Source organism: Spermophilus citellus (genome assembly GCF_964194105.1).
Source record: "Spermophilus citellus genome assembly, chromosome: 8".
Lineage (NCBI taxonomy): Eukaryota > Metazoa > Chordata > Mammalia > Rodentia > Sciuridae > Spermophilus > Spermophilus citellus.
Window position 1 is genome coordinate 59,942,861 of NC_138189.1, and position 22,497 is coordinate 59,965,357.

A 22,497-nucleotide genomic window follows, 5' to 3' on the forward strand; every position below is an offset into this window, starting at 1 on the left:
TACCAACAAACACTCTGCTTCGGAGGTGAAACTGATCATTCCAAAGGTCTTCACAACAGGTATATCAGATTTCTGTCTCTCTCCCTGCTTTCACTCTGAAATCCAAGATTTAAAAATGGCACAGGTGATAATGAACCAGGATGGCCATCTGATCTAACCTGAACTCAATAAGATTCTCAAAGTCATACTGAATCAGCCACCAGAAGCTGAGCTGGGAGAGGGTGTTCAGAATGTATGGGGAGTACACAGTGGCAAGTCAAAGCAACCTGCAAGCTTAATGCAGATGGTATCAGAGAAGATCTGAGTTCGAAGAGAAAGCTAGTCTCAGGGAGTAGCAAGAGAACAGAAGAGATGCACTGAAAAAAGCATAGGCAAGAGATTATGAAGATGACAAAGAGGCACACAAATTACACACTACCTGTATGTTGACTCTTCTGTTGTAATGGGGACAGGCTCTTATGAGTACTGCCATAATATTGAAGATTCCCTTGTATCATTATAGCCAACTCTTCTTTGACCTGAAAAACTTACTTTCTGTTCCTTTAAACAAGATAGGCCTGAGACACTCACAGAACTTCTCCCTTATTTCAGGTGATGCAATTTCATAATGACAGGGATAGAGGCAGGACTTCATAGAGGTGAAGGGTGAACTAATGTGGATGCAAGTGAAAATGACTTAACTGGGCTGGGGTTGTAGCTCAATGGTAGAGCACTTGCCTAGCACATGTGAGCCACTGGGTTTGACACCCAGCACCACATAAAAATAAATGAAATAAAGGTTTAAAAAAAATGACAGACCGTAGTGAATAAGATAGGATAGTTAATGGGTCCCAATTAAAGCTTTTTTTTTTTTTTTTTTTTTTTTTTTTTTTTTTTTTTAAAGAGAGAGAGAGGAGAGAGAGAGAGAGAATTTTTTTTTAATATTTATTTTTTTTTAGTTCTCGGAGGACACAACATCTTTGTTGGTATGTGGTGCTGAGGATCGAACCCGGGCCGCACGCATGCCAGGCGAGCGCGCTACCGCTTGAGCCACATCCCCAGCCCCCTTTTTTTTTTTTTTTTTAATGTAAAGGTCACTTCATGAGGTTCAACTGTAGAAACATTCCAAATATTTCACCCAAACCTTTTACTACTCTACCTGAAGCAGTAGTAAAAACAGAAGGGGTGGGGGTGGGGTGTGGCCCCTAACAGAGATTACAGGAAAATTCAAACTCAAGGGTTAAAAGGACACAACCAATTAGAAGATTAAGGAATTGGTACTTTTCTGATACCTGGTTAGCATAGACTTTGACCTGTAGTGCTGGTGTTTTTCCAAGGCCTGATTAGCATAAACATTGTTTGATACCCCTACCCAGTAGCTATATGAGCATCTAGACTAGTACATTTAAGTACCAACCAGCTATTGGGTCCTCTCTCACCCTCCAAGAGTTCTGCCTCTTTTTTTTTTATGTATATATTTTTATTTTTTTTAGGTGTAGATGGACACAACACAATGCCTTTATTTTTATGTAGTGCTGAGGACTGAACCTGGGTCCCTCCCTCGCTAGGCAAGCGCTCTCCCGCTGAGCCACAATCCCAGCCCCCCTTTTCTTCTCACTTGAATAAATCCTACTCCTTTCACCTTTGGATCCCATTACTGTCCGTGGATTTCATTCTTTGAATTTCTGAGACAAAAACCCAGAAGGAGATTGGTGGTGAGCTGCTGGAGTCTGCTGTGACACAGGAGAGCATAACCCTTCATTAAGAGCTGCAACATATCACTCAATAGTAGTAGAGAAGAATCTGGCTTTGCCAGCTGCAACCCTCAGAGTTGATACCAGCAGGCATCCCCTGCTGTGATCAGCTGCTGACACTAAAATGGTCTTTCTCAACTACTGAGGCCTTAGGAATCTCCTCTCCAACTCAGGTTTCATCAACATCTACATATTCAAAACCTTTTTTTTAGTTGTAGTTGGACACAACACCTTTGTTTTATTTATTTATTTTTATGTGGTGCTGAGGATTGAACCCAGCTTACTAAGCAAGCACTCTACTGCTGAGCCACAACCCCAGCCCCCACTTAGATCTTTTTTGAAAATGCGAATATTAGTGGAAAGAATATATCATCACTAGCTTAACAACCTTTTATATATTTGTATGAATTACTTCTGTCAAACTGCTATTTTAAAATGTGAACAAAAGCCAGGTGCAATGATGCATATCTGAAGTGCCAGCTACACGAGAAGCCGAGATGGAAGTATTACAAACTCAGGGTCTGGGGTTGTGGCTCAGTGGTAGAGTGCTTGCCTAGCATGTGTGACGCACTGGGTTCGATTCTCAGCACCACATAAAAGTACATAAAGGGCCACCAACAACTAATAAAATATCTTAAAAAAAAAAAAAAAAAGGAATATTACAAACTTAAAGCAAACCTTAGCAACTTGGTGAGAACCCATCCCCAAGTAAAAAGTATAAATAGGACTAAGGATGCAGATCAGTGGTCAAACATAGGCTCTGGGTTCAATTCCTAATATGGGGGAGGTGGGGAATGTGAACAAGCGGCCCTATACTAAAAGAGGCAAGGCCTGGGGTTGTGGCTCAGTGTTGGAGCACTTGCCTGGCATGCATGAGGCCGTGGGTTTGACTCTTGGCACCACATACAAATAAATAAAAATAAAGGTCCATCAACAATTTAAAAAATATTTTTTAAAAAAGAGGCAAGAACCTGCAACTTAGTGAGGCTCTATTATTGATTCTTACTCATTTTTTTTTTAATTTTGTAAAGGAGATGATACATTTTAGCAGCATATGCCAACATGAGGGGTTTGGGAAGGCCACAGAAACATCCCTGAATAAAGTTATAAGGCACTCTTTCAGAAAACAACTTCCAGAAGGAGAAAGTCTGGGAAGGCTTCTGGGTTTTCCCCCAGGGCAAACTCATAAGTGAAATTTATTCTCTGAATCTTACCATTTTTCTTTTTATATACTTCTTGCCTTTCCTAAGTCACCTCTTTCCACAGGAATGTCACACTGCCTACTCTGAAATTCTCAAGTCTATACTTTCTGAATGGCCCCTAGTGGTCCTCTCTTCAATTAAAATGTTTACTCTTGCAAAGAATGGCTCTCAGATAGCTCTCAAGATATATGACAGAAATAATTCATACAAATATATAAAGGACTGTTCTAGTGATGATATACTCTTTCCACTAATATTTGCATTTTCAAAAAAGATTTAAGTGAGGGCTGGGGTTATGGCTCAGCGGTGGAGTGCTCACCTAGCACGTGCGAGGCACTGGGTTAGATCCTCAGCACCACACAAAAATAAATAAATAAAACAAAGGTATTGTGTCCAACTACAACTAAAAACAAGGATGTCCTGGGGTAGCGCGCTTGCCTGGCATGCGTGCGGCCCGGGTTCGATCCTCAGCACCACATACAAACAAAGATGTTGTGTCCGCCAAAAACTAAAAAATTAATATTAAAAATTCTCTCTCTCTCTCTCACCTCTCTCTTAAAAAAAAAAGGATGTACTGACCCAAAAGACTAAGATCTAAATGGCTTAATTTGGTACATTTAATCATCTGGTTGATTAGACAGATTTTTTTGATCCAGGGGATTTACCAGGACATCCAAAATCATTTTCTTCTCCCACTAGAATATAACTTCCATAAAAGCACTTTTGTCTGTTTTAATCATCACTAAATCCCCAGTGGCATGGTAGCTGCTCAATTGAATGATTCATCAATGAAGCAAGAGTCCAAGTCTGTCTAGCCTCAAAAAATAATGTTGTGCTGGGGATGTGGCTCAAGCAGTAGCACGCTTACCTGGCATGCGCAGGGTGCTGGTTTGATCCTCAGCATCACATAAAAATAAAATAAAGATATTGTGTCCACCTAAAGCTAAAAAATAAATATTAAAAAAAAGTTGTTCCTACCATATCAAACTGTCTCTCTTATAATTAATTTCCTTACCTATCTTTATATTAGGAGGAATAGAACAAAAGATAACAAAGAAAGGGAATAAAAGTAATAAGGAATAAAGAGATGGTACCAAGGTAGATAGGATGAAATTTGGGCTCAGGCATCAGCTACAACATAGTTAGAGCTCCAGATGGTGTTCCCTTCCACAAGTATTTATATTTAATATGTCTTATAAGTATGTCGTTGTTTGTGATTTTGAAGAAAAAAAAAGGGTGGAAATTATGAGACAGAAGAAAGGTGGAAATTATGGGACAGAAAGAAAAAAACATCACCCTTCCATCAGAATATACATACTCTTGTACCTACTCTAAATTCACATCTTACTACATTTCCTTCTAAGCTTTTTCCTGTGTATATATTTTAAACTTAGCTGTGATCATTCAGTATATACAGTTCTGTATCCTGATTTATTTATTTTCTGGTGTCATTTTTTATTTCTGTCATGTACTGATACTATTTCATGAAGTTAAGTATAAAATTCTCAGTTAAATGAAGTGAGATTTTGTTGCCAATTTGTGTTAAATTTTCATGTTATTTAATACTGACTCTGTGATAAGGAAATTTTAAAATTCCAATTCTTTTAGCTGGCAGAAGAGGAAAGATTTTTACAGTTCCTTCTCTCTGTTAAATATTTTAAAAACTGCAAAGAATCAATAAACACATGATTGTGTTTATTTATAAAGCTGAACAAATGCCATTATTCTCTATTTTCCCTCTCCCAGGTCTCTGCTGATTATGATCACTGGGGGAATAAATGAATAACCATTGCCCAAAAAGAGAACAATTGTCTTGGACAATAATGGAGGTGGAAATTTTCCAAATACAAAGATATTTGAATCAAAGATGTTTTTATGCAACATACACATAATGCTGTCTTCTTTTAGTAAACAGCAACATCCCACGAATAGTTCTGTAGACTAATATAGAGGTAGTTTTAGTTGTATAGCTGGAGGGGTGCCAAAAGAATTGAGAGAGTATGGAATTTCTAAAATCACAAAGAGGAACTATGAGAACTGGTGGGTGAAAATTTGAGAGAAGTAGGATTTTGTTTTTGTTTTTGCCATGCTGTGGATCAAACCCAGGGCCCTGTGCATGCTAGGCAAGCACTGCTACCACTATCCCCAACCCCAAATAGGGTCTTTATATAGTATTAAAGCATGTCTCCCCAAATGACACTCATCAATTACAAAGGGGAAAAAACAGTATCTATGCAATGGAGAAGATTGACTGACAAAACTTTAAAACAACAAGTAATATTACTAGTAATGGGACAAATAGATCTCATGTACCTTTTGAAAGGATGTTCTGTGAGGACAGCAATTTTATGATATTCCTGCCAAAGATGAAGAACCTGAACAGAACTGCAGAGCAGGATCAAACAAAACCAAATCGAGGGGCATCCTACACAATAAACTGACCTGCTATACTCTCAAAAATGTTCAAGATAATGAAAGGCGGAGAAAGATAGGGAAATTATTCTAGATTAAAGGCAACCAAAGAGATGTGACACTAAAGGCAAATGTAATCCAGATCAGATCCTACACCAGGGAAAGAAAATAAAAATTCCTCCCAAAAAGGTAATTAGTGAGACCACTGGCAAAAATTTTTAAAGGTCTGTAGATTAGATAATAACAATATATCAGTGTTAATTTCCTGGTATTACATATGTTATTTCAGAAAATGCTTTTGTTTTTAGGAGTTATACACTGAAGTGTTTGCCCCTATAAATTCCTCTGAGATGGTTTAGTGGAATGTGTATATTTGAAGAGATATAAATGATAAAGCAATCTGAATAAAAACATTAACATTTGAAGGATCTGGTTGAAGGGCATATGGGAATTCTTTATACAATTTTTGCAATCTCTGTTAATTTGTTCAAAACAAAGAGTTAAAAGGGTGAAAGAATAGGGAGAGTACCCTCCGTGGCAGATAATTTTTGTCTTTCACCTTTATCATTTTTCCTGCCCAAAACAGGTATGCACTGCTAAGTGGAGATGAAACAGTTTATAATCCAGAGAAGAACTAATATCAAAGCTAGCTGTGCAGAAAGACTGGAATCAACTTAGATCCCAGATGGTAACCTAGAGCCTCTGTGTTAGTCCTGCACTGCTTACCTCCTAATTTATTTAAGAAATTCTTTAGTTTGGTTTTCTGTTGCAGTACATGGTATTCACAACTGAGACAGTAATCTGCCCAAGGCCAGTCTAAAAGTGACAGGACTAGAATGAAAACATAGGTCTATCTAGGTTTGCAGAAACAAAATGCCTTTTTGGTCCATATCATGCTGAGGCCCAAGCTTCTCTCTATGTGAAAATAGGAGTAAGAATTTCTAGTGGTCCAAAATGACATATGTAAGGGCCTGGCACAGAGGACGAGAGACTCAAATGTTTGCTGAATCAATAATTCAAGAAACCAAGCACATCTGTTTTCAGTATTCTGGTACACTGAGCTATTTTAACTACTGAAGAAGGAAAAAAAAAAACTATTTACGTGGGTGTAATACTCTAGTTGCAGTTATTAGTCAGCAATTTCATTCAATTTCTTGGTTCTCTCTTACCACTTTATCCCCTTCCTCCTTTCCTTCCTCTCTCCTGAAACTCCTTCTACCTTCTCTTTATCATCAGCTCCTACAAATCTATCTCCAGCCACCACTGCCAAAAATAAATAAATAAAAGAGGGAGGGGCTGTAAAAGGATCCCTGAGTAAAGATTTCTGAACAAAGCAGCTCATCAGGCTGGGGAGGACAAGAGTTAGACCATAAGAAGGACCATCCTCCCCAAGATGGCAGGAAAAAAAAAAAAAAACAACAACACTGCAGTAGGGAGCTCTGGCCAGAGATGAGCAGCTACCCAGAAGCTGCAGCTATAAAAACCCCAGGAGGAAAAGCTAAAGCGGCTGCAATACACTTAATTCCAGCCAGATCGACCTGTTAAACACGCCCAGGTCTCTTCTGAAGTTGACAGGAAGCACTAATATGTGCTCAAACAAAATGTGGTAAATATGTTACTGTACTGATTGAAATGGTATGAATTCTGAACAAAAAGATCTGATATGTATTCTACCATAAAAATATCAGTATAGTCATTTTGCTCTGACCCAGATACTAGAACCAGATCTAGATAGTAGCACCCTCACAGGGGGACTGGCTGCTGCAATGACCATGGATTCTGTGCTATTTAGGAATCACAATCACATACTTTGGAGAGGGAGTACTTTCAGGACTTGGGTATGGGTCACTTTGGGTCTCTCACAGACTTTGTAGCCCTTCCCTGGGCCATGTGTGTATAGGTGGAAATGAGCCGCGTATGTGTGCACTGTTGATGGAAATGAGTGATGGGGAGAGCAAGTCAAAGCTCTTCAAACTACCTACAACTAGTATGGTACTTAGGAGAACATGGGAAAGGCAGCTTCAGGAGACAAATTCTGGCCAAGGGGAAGACATCTCTCCTTTGCCTCTCTGTGCTTATGAACCTCTCAGCTTCTCATCTTCTGAGCTGCTGGTGGACAAGGATGTCCATGCACAACTCCGTCTTCTTTCTTCAAACCACATGCCTACGCCAGTTCTGGATAGTCCACTTAACATCTGCAAGTTAATGAGCAGAGTCCACCTTGATTATCTGCGTGGTGTATTCACTAATCACAGGGCACTAGCACCTTGTAATCATCTTCATTAAAGAACTGGAATTGGGAGCTAGGGATGTAGTTCAATTTGGTGACAGAGTGCTTGTTTTCCATGCTTGAAGCCCTGGATTTGATCCCCATATCCACCAAAAAAAAAAAAAAAAAGTGAAACTGGGGAGAATGAGAGGACCTTGAACATGTGGGCTGGCTTTGAAAATCTCCGGTCCAGGTCAGCTACCATCTGCTGGCCCTGGAGGTCCACTCTACCTTGAAAGACTTCATTCTGATCTCGAGAGATGGACAACCCTGCTAACCTCTCCCCCTACCGAACCCCACTTGGGCCATTGACTCAGGACAATGAGACAGATCAGCTGCAAGCTTGCTGGTACAGATGGCAGTGACTCCATAATAAGTCATCTTAAGATTCCATGGATCTTGGCTTTGTCAATAATGTGAACTTCAAAGGCTTTGCTCAAGCTATGGAATGGGACAGTAAAAACTCCAATCCCATTTCGACTATTCAAGATCTGCCTGTTCAGCCAGCTGCATAGGAGGAGAGAAGACATGGGTATGGGGAAATGACAAGTTCTCCACAGGAAGCAAGAGTGCCAGGGCCTGGATCAACTCATCCCTTGATGGCTTTATATAGTCTTTTGGAACTGAAAAATGTGATTTCCTAATTTAGATGTTTCATAAGTAAGCAATTCTGTATATTATATTTTCTTAAAAATGGAAATACATCTTCATCACACTTTAAAAGAAAGTGTGGCCAGGCCCGGTGGTGCACACCTGTAATCCCAGCAGTTTGGGAGGCTGAGGCAGGAGGATCTTGAGTTCAAAGCCAGCCTCAGCGAAAGCAAGGAGCTAAACAACTCAGTGAAACCCTGTATCTAAATAAAATATAAAATAGGGCTGGGGATGTGACTCTGTGGTCAACTGCCCCCGAGTTTACTCCCTGGCACCGCCCCCCCCCAAAAAAAAAGGTGTGTGCTTGCTTGTAGATATAAATACAATGTAACCTAAAAATTACTTTTATTAAATAACAACATGAATTTCTGAACCTTTTGCAGAGCCACCGAACTGATACTACCAATGTGCCTAAACCAAAAGCAAAAGCAAAAGCAAAAGCAAAACCAAACAAAAAAGCTACTATTAGAAAAAAAAATTTTTGTTTTTTAATTGGCAAAGCAGTTAAGTCCCTTAGGGGATGGAATAAGCATCCACTGTTTTTCCTATCTTGATAAAACTTTCTCCTGACATGGTTGAATTCCAGCTTTCCTCTGAGGAATCGCCCTGTTTCCCAGTTTTTATGCCATATGCTTTCAGGTGAGCTGAAGACTCCCACTCCATGATTAGAGAGCATATGACTCAAGGCAAATCAGAACATCTCAAACCCTGGACTAAAGAAATTGATTTAACACATGGACACATGACCCAATCAGATTCAATGAGATCCATAGGGATTTTGATCGAGACTATTAGGAAAGAAGTTTGGTATCTTCCTGGATGAACTTGGACCCTGGAGATAGGATTGTGGGTCATGGCAACTACCTTAACCCCCTTTGGAACAAAGTCTATAAATAGTGAAAGTCCTGGTTTTGGACAAAATGTCTCCATGACTCAGATTAAACCATGTTTGAAGTAACAGACTTTTCAGAAATAGGAGCCAATATAGTTGAGTTGGATATTATTAAAGTACTATCGTTAAATGTTCAGTTGTTACAAAATTGATAATATACATGAAAGATGATTTATATTCATTCTAACCTTTATTGAGTAGATATACTATGTTTCAAGTGCTAATATTTATCTAATAATATCCTAAAAACAAACACATGAGGTAGGTAACAGTTATGGTTGTTTTGAAAAAAATTGCAGCTGGGTTGTAATCCCAACATTCCAGAAGGCTAAGATAGGAGGATAGCAAGTTCAAGGCCAGCCTCAGTAACTAGTGAGGCCCTAAGCAACTCTGGGAGACACTGTCTCAAAATAAAAAACAAAAGGGCTGGGAATATAGCTCAATGGTAAAGTGCCCCTGGGTTAAATCCCTGGTACCAAAACAACAACAAAAACAAACAACAAAAAAATGTTGGAGAAGGAAGTGTGAACTCTGGAGTATATGCTATTCCCAGTCCTTGCCTTGGTGGTGTTCCAGGGTGCCTGAATGTTTTTAGTCAAATGAAACAGGAAGTATAAACAAATGAAACCGATTGAGTGGAGCAGGATAGGGGCCTAAAACCCTCTTTCTTGTACCTTCCTCAACTAAGGAATTCCTGGGGCTTTAAAAAAATACTTTGAAAAGTGCTGCATATGGGCTGGGGATGTGGCTCAAGCGGTAGCGCGCTCGTCTGGCATGCGTGCAGCCCGGGTTCGATCCTCAGCACCACATACCAACAAAGATGTTGTGTCCGCCGAGAACTAAAAAATAAATATTAAAAATTCTCTCTCTCTCTCTCTCCTCTCTCACTCTCTTTAAAAAAAAAAAAGTGCTGCAAAGAACACATTAAGAAAGGATGATGAAGCCTCATTTTTACTGATATGAAACAATCTCCAGATATATTAACAGGAAAAATGGGTATGAGGCATAGCTCAGTGACAGAATGCTTGCCTAGAATAGGCAAGGCCCTGGGTTTGATTTGCCAGCACCACAAAAGAACAGTATGTACAATGTGTTACATCTACTTGTGTTATAAAAAAAAAAAAGAGGGGGATTATATACACATATTTTATATCTGGAAGGCTATACAGAATTATTTACATTAATTGCCTAGGCGGGTAAGGACCTGTCTTAAAAATAAAAAAAGAAGAAGAGGAAGAAGAAAACCATTGCATTAATATAGTATATCTAAAAGCAAAGTGTATTACCTGCAGGGACTGACATCTGATCTAAAAATGCAGGTCCTTTTCTCCACAGATGTTTATCTTCATGTATAATGAAAGTTAATTGTCAAGTTAGTCATTAAAGACCACCAAAATAGTCATAAACTAAAATTGGCATGTCAGTAACACTTTCTGAGAATCCGGATTTGGACTCTGTAGAGGAAGTCTGGTTGCCACTCTGTGCTTACCAACAGTAGAATTTCTCCTCCTATGTACACAAATCCCTAGTGGGAATTTCCTCATTTGGGGAATTCATTCAACCACTAGAGCTACCAATGCTTATCATATGTCAGATACTGTGCAAAGCACTAAAGTAATTTACAAAAGGACTAAAGTTATCCTCTGATGGGTTTAGAATTCTGGTGGGGGAGGAATATAAACAATATATAAAATCATATGCACTACATTTCATTAATCCTACAACTTACATTTTGCTCCCATTTTATAAAACCTAAAATTGGAATGTATCTTTTGGTAGAACACACCTTACAAACTGGCAGGGTTTGTTTGTTTTTGTTTCTTTCTCTCAGGTATACTTGACAGTGTAGCAGATCCAATGAGATATGGGATTTTTTTTTTTTTTTTTTTTTTTTTGGTACCAGGGATTGAACTCAGGGGCACTAAACTACTGAGCCACGCCCCCAGCTCTATTTTGTATTTTACTTAGAAACAGGTTCTCACTGAGTTGCTTAGCACCTTGCTTTTGCTAAGGCTGGCTTTGAACTCATGATCCTCCTGGAGCCTCAGCCTCCCCAGCCACTGAAATTGCAGGCATGTGCCACCGTGCCTGGCTGGGAAAATATTGTATAGAGAAAATGTATCAGACAATAAGTGTTACAGAGAAAATAATAAGTGGAAGAGAGGGACACAATATGAGAAGGCTGCAAGTTAGAACATTCAGGAAAGACCTATGTAACATTTGAGCAGCCCCTAGGGTGAAAGAGTCATACCTCCATGTGGATAGAGGAGTAAGCATCACAAACACAGAAAGAATAGTGTAAGGGCCAAAAGGGCGGAGGGGCCAGAATATGTAGGGTCTTCTAGGATACCTTCTACTTAGCGTATGATCACTGTCTCAAATATAGAGAGGTAGGATAATGTAATACACAGGCATACAGGCTTTGGAGCCAGACTGCCAATTTATGCCCAGCTCTGCCACTTTTTAGTGGTACAACATTGGTCAAGTCACTCTCTTGACCTGTTTCTCCACCTATAAAACAGGACTAACGACTATCCATCTCATAGGCTTGTTGTAAAGATTAAGTAAATTATTTTATGTAAAGTACTTTGAACAGAACCTATCACATGAAAAGTACTACATTTCTGATATTGTGATTTTTTGATTAGTCATGAATTTTCACAGCTGCTTCATCATTATCTGTTTATTTTGTTGTATGCTGTTTCGTTAGCTGACAGTAATGCATAATTGTTATCAACAATGTTTTTGGACACCAATTTTCTAGTAACTAGTCTTTTAAAACGTGTATATGATGTATTTCAAACACCAATTATCATTTCTACTCATTTTCCTTTCTACTCATTTTCCTAAGTAAATATAGACAGTATTCCACCCCACTACCTCCTCCCAACTAAAAAGCAATCTTACACAATAATATTTCATTGTTTTTGCTGAGTTTTCCACTGGAGGTTATGAAAGGATGGGGAAAGTAGACCACTGAAAGAAGCAAATTTTAAAAATGGATTATCAAACCAATGGATTCTGTTAAATGATCTGTCGGTTTTGGTTTGGGAAAAGGAAAATCATTATTTTCTCAAAATTTTGGATTATGTATATTGTAATGACTCATGGCAATATATCTTGAACGCTTAGATTTATGAAAGTCAGAAGTATAATAGTGTATGTCAGACAGTCACAACTTTTTCATATCGTCCTTTATTTAACAAATGGTTCTTGAGCAATTACCATGTTAAGAATTATGTCAGATAATGAAAGAAAACAAACAAAATAAGATGTGGTTTCCACTATAAAACCAGTGCAAGTGGATTAATATGTAACATTCTTCCTGTTAAGTAAGGAGTCCATTTCATGCTTGTCCATTAGTAGTGATGCTTCATTTCCCTTTCAGACCTTAATTGGGGGACAAATTAGACATTGTACCCTCTCTGCCTCTTCTTGAGGCCAATAGAGAGCAGATCCACCAGTTCTTAAAACCCAGACTGAGTGCTGCCAGGGGATTTTGGGTGGCTCCAATTTCATTACCTCTGTACCTAATTGTTCGTTACTTCTGCCTGTAGTCCCTCCTGCTCAGGGATGCTGTTACGTTAGGGTAAAAAAATGGGTCAAATGAAGAAAAAGTCATAATAAGCTGTTACTACTATACTCACCAAAGTTTAAAATAAAATAGGATATTTTGACAAGGCTGGTACCTTAAAACAACTTTGCTAAATTGTCTAGGTACTGTGTTTTATTACCAAATAATAGGAGGAATAGATACTTCTGAGTGCCCCTCCAAATAATAGGAGGAATAGATACTTCTGAGTGTTGCTCCATCTCAAGAGTTCATCCCTGATGATGGGGTGCAGTCAGGCTCAGGGATGGGTAAGGCTTAGAAACTGGGTGAGGTTCTTTGTACATATTACTTGATATTAAAAATGCTGAGCATTTATTGGTTACTCTTTTTAGGGTGTGATAAAGTACCCCATGGAAAATGTCTGAAGCGAAATGTCAAATTCTAGTTTTAAACTGCAGGATAGCACACAGTATCTTGGGCAGTCTTTCTTTTTCTAATTTTTTAAGGCATTTAATCTTTATTTTATTTATTTGTTTTTATGTGGTGCTGAGGATTAGAACCCAGTGCCTCACACATGCTAGGCAAGCACTCTACCACTGAGCTACAACCCTAGCTCATTTTGGGCAGTCTTCCCCTACCATTCTCAAAGTCTCCCAGGTGAAAAACCTTAGCACTAAAAAATTAAACGTTCACCATAACCTTTATGGTGTGTATTCTCTACAATTCCACTTCACAGATTACGAACAACAACAACAACAAAAAAAGACCCTCTTTCTCAGCATAATATTCATATACTCTTTTGATGATTTATTCATTTATCCATTAATGCCACCTTTTATAAGACAGTGTTAAGCAGCAGAGATATAAAAATGGATAACATGGTCTGGCCATTAACAGTTTGATTTAACAATTTTTTAATTGAGTACCCACCATGTATTAAGATGTGAGCATGTACATATGCATCCAGGTTTCAAGGAAGCTTTCAGGAGATGATGCTAGAGATGAGGCTTAAAGAATTAACAGGCATTTGCCTAATTAAGAGGACAAAGGGGAAGGGCATACTGAGACAGGAGAAAAAAAGCCTAGGATACATGGGGGAGGCAGGAGATGGAAAAGTAGGCAGGAGTCAGATCCTAACAGGCCTGTATACCCAACTAAGGAGTTTGGATTTTATTACAGAAAATGAGAAACCACTGGAGGATTTTAAGAAGAGGACAGACACGGACAGATGTTTGGTAGACTGGAGAGTGCACTGGAGGAAAGCCAGGGCTGAATGCAGACAAACTAGTTAGGAGGCTATTGCTGTAATCTCAGTGAGAAATGACGAGAAGAATATAAACAGTCAGAGGCAAAGAGGACGAAGAGCAGAAGACCTATTTGAGAAAATTTTCTAAATAGAAATCTTACACCTGACTAACTGATTGGACATGTTGGGGGTGGAAAGCCAAAGTCTTTTCTCCCGGTTTCTTTCTTCTGGCTTAGGCAATTATTTAGACAGTAGTACTACTGAATATGGCAGGGCAACGCAGTAGAAGCGTATTGATTTTTTTTTTTTTCTTTAAGGGAGGTTGGGGAAAATGACGAGTTCAATATTAAATGTTGCATCTGAGACCTGTAGGGAATCCAAGTGAAGAAGTGCATGAGTCAGTTAGTTGACTGAGCTTTCTCGTCTCAAGAAATTTACAAGATCATTCCAGAAACGTGTACCTGGAAACCTCACAGAATAGGCATTTTTCCGATTTGGAAAGATGACATTTTGCATGTTTAAAAAACACTGAAAAGGTTGCGCTAATAAAACATGGTTCCTCGCTGCCAAACTGACACTAAAGAAAAAAATTATTTCTAATTTCTGATTTCTTTAAGCTAAATGCAGGTTGCGATGGGTTGCTTTCTTACAACACTTGAAAATTAGCGGTGTGCGGGGTGCTTATATCTAGGAATTCCTTTTAGCAGGTTTGAATAGCAAGAGCTGAGAAACGCGCCCTCCAGTGGCAGTGGAATGAGGGGTCTCTAGCACCCTTTTTACCACCAAACAAAGCCCTGTAAAGAAATGCAATTTATGGGACCTCACAAGGCCAAAAAGCTCGTGCTGCTAAACCGAAAAACCAAACGAATCCTCCCAAGGTGGGGACTCCCTTACCTGTCACGTTGGCCGAAGGAAAATTTCACTTTCGACTCAACAAAATAAGACCCAGATTTGATAGCTTGCAGTAAGTCCCGTTCGGCGACAACTGAACACACTGCGAGCCAAAACGCGTAGTCTAATCTGATTCTCTCCAGCCGGCAGGGCTGGATTTCGACCACGTGGGTGGCTGTGGCCAGCTATAACTATCCGCGAAGGGAGGGAGAAGGAGGCGTGTCCCTGAAGCGGGAGGCGGGGCCTGACCAGTGGGCGGGGCTTGCCAGGCCGCTGCTACTGGGCTTCTTTCACCTCCTCTCCCCTTTTGCCTTCGCCCTTCGAGCCGCCACGTAACGCCACGTCCCCGCGCCTGCGCATCTCGGCCGGCGGCGGCGGCTGTTTCCGGGCTTAGGCAGCAGGAGCGGCCGCCGAGTGGGAGGTGGTGGTGTCCCCGGCCGAGAAGTGTAGAGTGTGGGCTAGGGGTACAGGCCCTGCAGAAGGCAGGGGAAGTTGCCCTATTTTTTTTACCCAAGGGGCTGGTAAAGCCGGTGGCCGAACGACAAGATGAATTTCCTCCGCGGGGTAATGGGGGGTCAGAGTGCCGGACCCCAACACACCGAAGCCGAGACGGTGAGAGGAGCCGCGGGTCCGGGACTTGGGAAGGGTCAGAGCCACGAGGGGACGAAGCACTCAGGGGCTTGGAGGTGACCTGCCGCTCCCCACTGCGGGCCGGCGATCCACATACCACCTCCCCTTTGCCTTCCTTCCCCTCCCGAAATTCCGGAGATAGTCTATTCACGCCCACAGCGCAGTCCCACCGCGACGGCTCTGCTGGGCTGACAGCAGCCGCGTTCCTAGTCTAGCAGGCCTAGCAGCTCTGGCGTGGGGAGTGGTCTGCGGTGGGACAGATCCCCGGCTGAGATGGCACGACCTGTCCCCCACGCCCCTAGGGGCCGTGGGCTCCTCCCCATTTCCCTTTAGCCTTGTATCTCCACTGGCCATAGGAGCCTAAAGTCCTGTTGCCTCACTCGCAGTCTGAAATCTGGGCGTTGTAGAAGACTGGAAAGAGATTTAAAACCCAGCTGTTGGCAAGAGCTTGTGGCTAAGAATAAAATGATATTCATTGGGGCACAAAGCCACCTGCTCCTGTCCCATCAACTGGAAGGACGGTTGTTCATCCCGGTGCTATCTGTTCAGACCCCGCTTTTCAGGCTGACCCCAAAATGTCATTTGACAAATATTTGTTTTAATGTTTATAGAGATCTTTCCCTCCAAAACCACTTTAAGGACAGAATTCATTCCTATTTTCACGATTTGCAACATCATTTTAAAAAAAGAGTGTTTGCCACCTAAAACAATTATTTAATAGCTACATGGATTTTTAGGCTTGGGATAAACTCGTTTTGAAGTTTGGTGTCTATTGGAAATGGATGTGTATGACTTTTTAAAATTTATATTTGTTTTAATTTGGTAATAATTTAAAATCTACAGAAAAGCTACCAACTGTGACATTTTAAAGGTAAACTTTGGATAGAGTCATGAACACCTTTGTTTCTGGGTTCCTGAAGGGTAATAATAGTAGCTTTCATTTGTCAGTCTCTTAACTTGCCTTAGATACTAAGCTGATCTCTTTATATTCTACAGTCTCCTTTAATTCCTAACAATTCTTGATGAGTGGTAATGGTATTCTCACTTCACAAATGAAGAAAATGAGGCTTAAAAAGAGAAGTGAAGTAAACTGACCAAGACTTTAGAGCTAGAATTCAACCAAGGTGTAGATTTCAAAGCCTAAATTTTATTGCTGATGCTCATGTTTCAGTTATTATGTGGGAAATTTATGTAATAAAGTTAACTGCACAAAAACTGAGGTAGACTTTTTTGTTTTTGAAGGGGCAGTGCTGGGGATCAAAACCAAAACCTTAACATGCTAGACAAGGGTTGTACCACTGATCTAGATTAGTTCCAGGTTAGAACTGTTTTTGGGGAGGGGGTTGTGTGTGGGGCACACTGGGGACTGAACCCATAGTCTGATTTATAGGAGGCAAACTCTTTACCACTGAGCTACATCTCCAGACTCCATATTAGAACTGTTTAAGGCATAAGTAGAAGGCTGGTGACTCTTTGCTTCAGTTGAAATTCAGGACATATCTGTGTCTGACTTCCTCTGTCCCCCTCCACTCCTCTCCTCACAGTGTTTAGCTTCACTTGTTCATTCCCACATAAGGCAGTGAGCTACCTTATTAGAAGACCATGTTCTTTAAAGATTACCAAAGTCACAGCCCACTTCTTCAGCTGTTATTTGTTTATTTTGTATGGTGTTCATGTCAGGTTTTGAAGTGTGGCCTATTAGAGCTTGCTTTGGAGTTAGATGCTGATTCGAATCCTGTCCTTCCACCCTTGATTGAATTGAACAGGAAAGAGGGGGCTAATACCTTCTCTCTTCAGGGTGTGATGAAGACTGAGTGAAATAAAAATTAGAACCTAGCATATGGTAGATGCTTAACAAAGGATAGTGTTTACTATATGTGGGTTAGAGGAAGAATTTTCTTCTTTTTTTAAATATAGTTAGCCTTGTCACTGTGAATTCTGTAGAAATGATGATGTAGAATTTGAGTATAGGATTTTAAAGCTGAAGAAATTTTTACAGATTATGCAGGTTAAGCCTCCTTGTATTATAGACCCAGATCACTAAATACCTTGCCAGTATTGCAGAGTTGGGGCACTTTTATCTTGTCATTGAATAGAACAACATATCTTTTACATTATGATTTCAAAATAATGTTTGAATGTCACTTGTGTGAATTGTATATATAAATTGACAGGAAAAAGAAGCTTTGCCTGAGTGTATACACTCAATATGGAATAGTAATTTGTCTTCTGAAGAAAATCAATTTACTCTTGAGTTACAGCATGAATAAAACTTATTTCACTCTCATTCCATCAGGAAATTCAATAATTCAGCTAGACACAATGGTGAACACCTGTAATCTTAGCTATTCAGGAGGCTGAGGCAGGAGCATTGAAAGTTCCAAGACAGCCTCAGCAATTTACCAAGACCTTGTCTCAAAATAGAAAATAAAAAGGACTGTGGATGTAGCTCAGTGTCAACCCCTGCTACTACAAAAGAAAAGTCATAGGTCACTAATTTAGAAGTATTATAGAGCATCAGTGGAGTATATAGTATAATATTAGATGTTTTAATTAATGGTTTAATTTGGACAGGATATTTTACTTACCAAGTTTGGAATCTCTAACTTCTTTATTATCATTTAGTTTCCTCCTTTTTCTACAAAATTAAATCATATTCTTTTCATTGTGGTTTTCCATATTTCTTGCTTTTCTCATCTTTTTCCAATGGAAGGCCTCTTTTCTTTGAATTCTACCTATTTTTCAAATCGATCATCAGTGTCTTCCCTAACTTGCACCCCTAACTTCTTTCCCCTTTCAGCTGTTTTTGTATTTTAACTAGATTGTGCTTTGATTATGCTTTGTACTATTTATATATAGATATATAAACATCTATAAATATTTATATCTATATATATTATTCCTCTATTAAAGTGTCTTTTGATCAAAGGTGTTTGGGATTTTTTGGATTAGGGTTTTTTTTTTTTTGTTTGGTTGTTTGTTTGCTTGCTTGTTTGTTTTTGTTTTGGTACTGGGGATTGAACCCAGGGGTGATTTACCACTGAGCATCCCCAGCCACCCCCGCCCTCCCTTTTTTTTTTGAGACAGAGTTTCAGTAAGTTGCTTAGGGCCTCACTAAATTGCTCTGGCTGGTCTCAGACTTGCTATACTTAATGTTTATAAAATTAATGCTTTTATTTGAAAGAAATCAGATCTACAATCATAGCAACTTATAAATATTAGGTACTAAGACTACTTTTTCAGGATATTAGAAAATTTTCAGATTTACTGCTTTCATAGTTTCCTCTGGCTTTTTAAAAAATTTTTTTCTTTCTTTTTTTCTAGTGCTGAGGATTGAGCCCAAGGCTTTGTATATGCTAAGCATTCACTCTACTACTGAGCTACAATTAGAGAATTATATTGTTGATTGTATATTACCAAGCTTTCATACTGTTAAGAATACTCAGAACCAAATAGTAAATATTTATATTTGGATCATAGAATTGTCAGTTAATTCTAATTCATTCACATTAAACTTTTTATATTTTAGAGTCAAATATTTTGTGATTTCATTTTTAACTTGATGTACAGAAAGACAATGATTTCTAATGATTGAAGCCTTCTTATCCTTGACATACATTGCAGGGTACAAATCAACACTATAGTGAAATTCCTATGCAGAATTGTTTTTGGTTTTGGGGAGGGGATTAGTTGTAGATGGACACAATACCTTTATTTATTTGTTTGTTTGTTTGTTTATTTATTTTTATGTGTTGCTAAGAATCAAACCCAGTGCCTGGAGCATGCTAAGCAAGAACTCTACCTATTTGAATTCTACCTATTTTTCTGAGCCACAACCCTAGCCCCCTATGCAGTTTTGAATGTTTATGTGTACTAAGTTTTGCATTTGCCTTTCAATTGGTGCATTCTTTTTTTTTTTTTCCCTTCAGATTGGTGAATTTTAATGTGTGTGACTTTGCTAAGCAAGGGTAAAAAAACAATGGAAAACTTTCAACACCACTAGGGAGTATGCAATTATATACAGCTACCACAAAATACATTTTGGCATCAGTAGGCAAAATTAAAATCATGAACACATGTCATATGGCCCAACAACTCCACTTGTAGTTACTCTAAGATAACTCCCACATCTGTAGAGAAGAAAACACATTCAAGAATATTTCTGTAGCATCTTTTATAATTGAAAGGGCTTAGCTTCCCCAACTATCCAACATCAATTGGTGTATTCTTTTAAAGGTAGTTTCTTGAAAATTCCAAAAGAAGACTTGAATACATTTGATGGTAAATCATAGGGGTGTTTTCTGTTCTAAAGTTAAATTGTGAGGTATGAAAGTTGCTAACATCCAGAAAAAGTGTACAGAATTACAATACTAATTTGATGTCTCTTTTAAGGTCAAACTTTGATGATCTGGCTCAGAAAGCAAAAGGGCTAACAATATAGACACAGCTATACTTTTATTTAAAATTAAGGAGTGTGGGCTTAAATTTAGACTGTTTTAGTTTGATCAAGCACAGTATTATTCCATATTTCTATAAATGTGTAATCTGAAATTCCTATTTGGGTTGATGTTTCACATTCCACATTTATAACCAGGTCAATATCATAACTAGAATGAGTTTTCTCTCTTGGCTTGCCTTGCAGTAACAATGTCGGAGAAGATCATGGTAATGATTTATGTTAAAAATCACTTTTGTATCCAAGCAAATATGTCTTTTTAAGCAGTGTCTGTTGCATAACACATGGCCTTTTTGAGGGTTAATTGTGTTGATTATTTAGGGTGATTTTAAAATGCTAGAATCATTTAAATTTTAGATGCTTCTAGCATTATGAAGATGTATGCCAAAGAATGTGAATTGATGTTCTTGAAGAAAGGATTTTGTCCCCAAAGGAGCATGATGACCCAAAACAACAAAAACCTCTTGTATTTATACAGTGTTTTAAGCAGGCACTGTTATAATTTTAGACATTTTCAAAATGGAGATATAAAATAAGCTGTGTGTGCTGACTGTATTTATCTATATTCTTACTTCCTACCCCCCACTATGTTGCTCAGGCTGGCCTCTAGCTCCTGGGCTCCAGGGATCCTCTTTTGTTAGCCTCTGGAAAAGCTGGGAATGTAGGTGCACACCACTGTGCCAAACCATGCGTCTGTTTTGATAAATATACTTAGGGCAGAATTTAGCATATGTATTTATGTAAGGGAAGGCTACTTGGGATGTGTTTGTATGTGTGTGTATGGTGCTAGACATCTAACCAGGGTCACACACATGCTGGGCAAGCACTCTACCACAGAGCCATATCCCCAGCCTTGGAATGCTACATTTTAAGAATCCTCCAATATTGAGTTCAAGAAGTATTACCCACAGAATATCTAAAAGATAAAGTAAATCCTGATGCCTAATGATTTGAGAAGTAATTATAATCATTCTTGAATCAGTTTATCTTTTAGGAGAGAATATAAGAATTCTTTGAATACATTTATTGATAGTATAATTTCTCTTTTATGTAGTTGCCCTTTTTTATTTATACTGCTTTGCACTTTTGCACTCTACTTTTTCTCTGGTATGGATTTATAGAAAAGTTATGCTTATCATTTTTATTCCTTGGGGAGAAATGCCATTATCATTCTTTGTATAAAGTTATTTTACTTTAATTTGAAAATTTCTGTGTTAGATTTGGTCATGATAACATTTGTAATAGGCTATATAGTATGATAACCTTGTTTAAAAGGATGTCCATTTGAAAAAACATAGTTCATTTTGAAGAAAACATGGAATAAATGGAGAATAAATGAAGCAGTATGTTACCTTGGTAGACTTATAGATAATTGCAGTGGAAATGGGTTGTGTTGGATTCATTTTATTTGTGTTTGACTTTGTAGCATTCCCACATCTTTTTTTATATCATAATAATTTTAGGTCACCTGAAAATAAGATTGCCTTTTGCTTTATTTATGAAGTCTTCTCAGTAACAGAGTCAAATTTAAAACAAAAACTGTCTTTTTTATATTCTAAGCCAGTAATTTTTTCATTGCATTAAACATTATAAATGAATTGTCTGTTGGTCAACATGGTAGTCCTGCAGTAAATAGTCACCCTAGGGAAATTCTGTTCTAGGGAGTTCAAATTATGTTTTAAACTTCATGAATGCAGGTTATTTCATAAAATCAACTTGGTATCATGTGCTAGATAAACATTTGTTGAACAATTGATTGAATGGTTAGAATTTTCATTGTTGTTCTTGTCCAATTTTTTTTCATGTCAGGTAAGTACTACTAAATATTGAAGGAAAAAAAAGAACTTTTACAAGGAATTGTGAGAAAATTCTACAAACTGTGTTATGCCAGTGTCCTTCAAATTTTAAGAGTACCTTCACTGTCCTACTTTCATGTTGTGTTCTTTTTTTTTTTTTTTAACTCTTTACCTCTTGGTAGTTTTTATTTTCATCTCTCATCTTATGTTTTTTCCTATTCTCTCCTATTCCCATTGCTACTGCAGCTTTTTTTTTCCCCAAGGGACAGTGGTACTCACGTGGAATCACAGCTACACAGAAGGCTGAATAGGAGGATCACAAGTTCAAGGCCAGTCTGGGCATTCTTTAAGACTATTTCAAAATAAAAAGAGTTGGTGAACACCCCAGATTCATTCCTCAATAGTAGAGGAAAATAAAATACATAACTAGCAAGTTAGTTGGTATGTTATAGTGAATATTAGAATTAAAGCAAAATCTAATGTGTTCTGAAAATTTCTTTAAATTTTTCTCTTTTGTTACTGAAATGAATGAAAACATTGTAAATAATTCAAATCAATATATAGTTTTAAATTGCCTTTTTCTTTCTTCCCAACTCATTTCTCATCACCAGGAGTAATCTCTAGTAAAAGTCTCATATATACCCTTATATAGTGTTTGGGGAGTTTTTGTTTGTTTTGTTTTGTTTTTTATCAATATGTGTATTTATGTAATAGGTTTCTTTTGAAGAATGAAATAGTTATATTCTGGTATTTGCTTTTTAAAGTA

General features: G+C 38.4%; 2 protein-coding genes across 5 annotated transcripts in view; one reads left to right on the forward strand and one right to left on the reverse strand.

Annotated features, from left to right (window-relative positions):
* Nucleotides 1-15,000, reverse strand: part of G3BP2 (G3BP stress granule assembly factor 2) — a 92,188-nt gene extending 77,188 nt beyond the window's left edge. The window contains exon 1 of the mRNA XM_081303249.1: nt 14,853-15,000. The gene's annotated coding sequence lies outside the window, so the exon portion shown is untranslated. The remainder of the gene's footprint in view (nt 1-14,852) is intronic.
* A 154-nt stretch (nt 15,001-15,154) lies between these two features.
* The window catches only part of USO1 (USO1 vesicle transport factor), a 67,002-nt gene continuing 59,659 nt past the window's right edge, over nt 15,155-22,497 (forward strand). For 3 of the 4 annotated variants that reach the window (XM_081303242.1, XM_081303241.1, XM_081303243.1), the window contains exon 1: nt 15,156-15,461. In XM_081303242.1, the coding sequence (XP_081159368.1) occupies nt 15,396-15,461 (66 nt within the window). In that variant the 5' untranslated portion in view covers nt 15,156-15,395. Of the gene's footprint in view, nt 15,462-22,497 lie in introns of all 4 variants that reach the window. The other variant, XM_081303240.1, reaches the window with a different exon arrangement.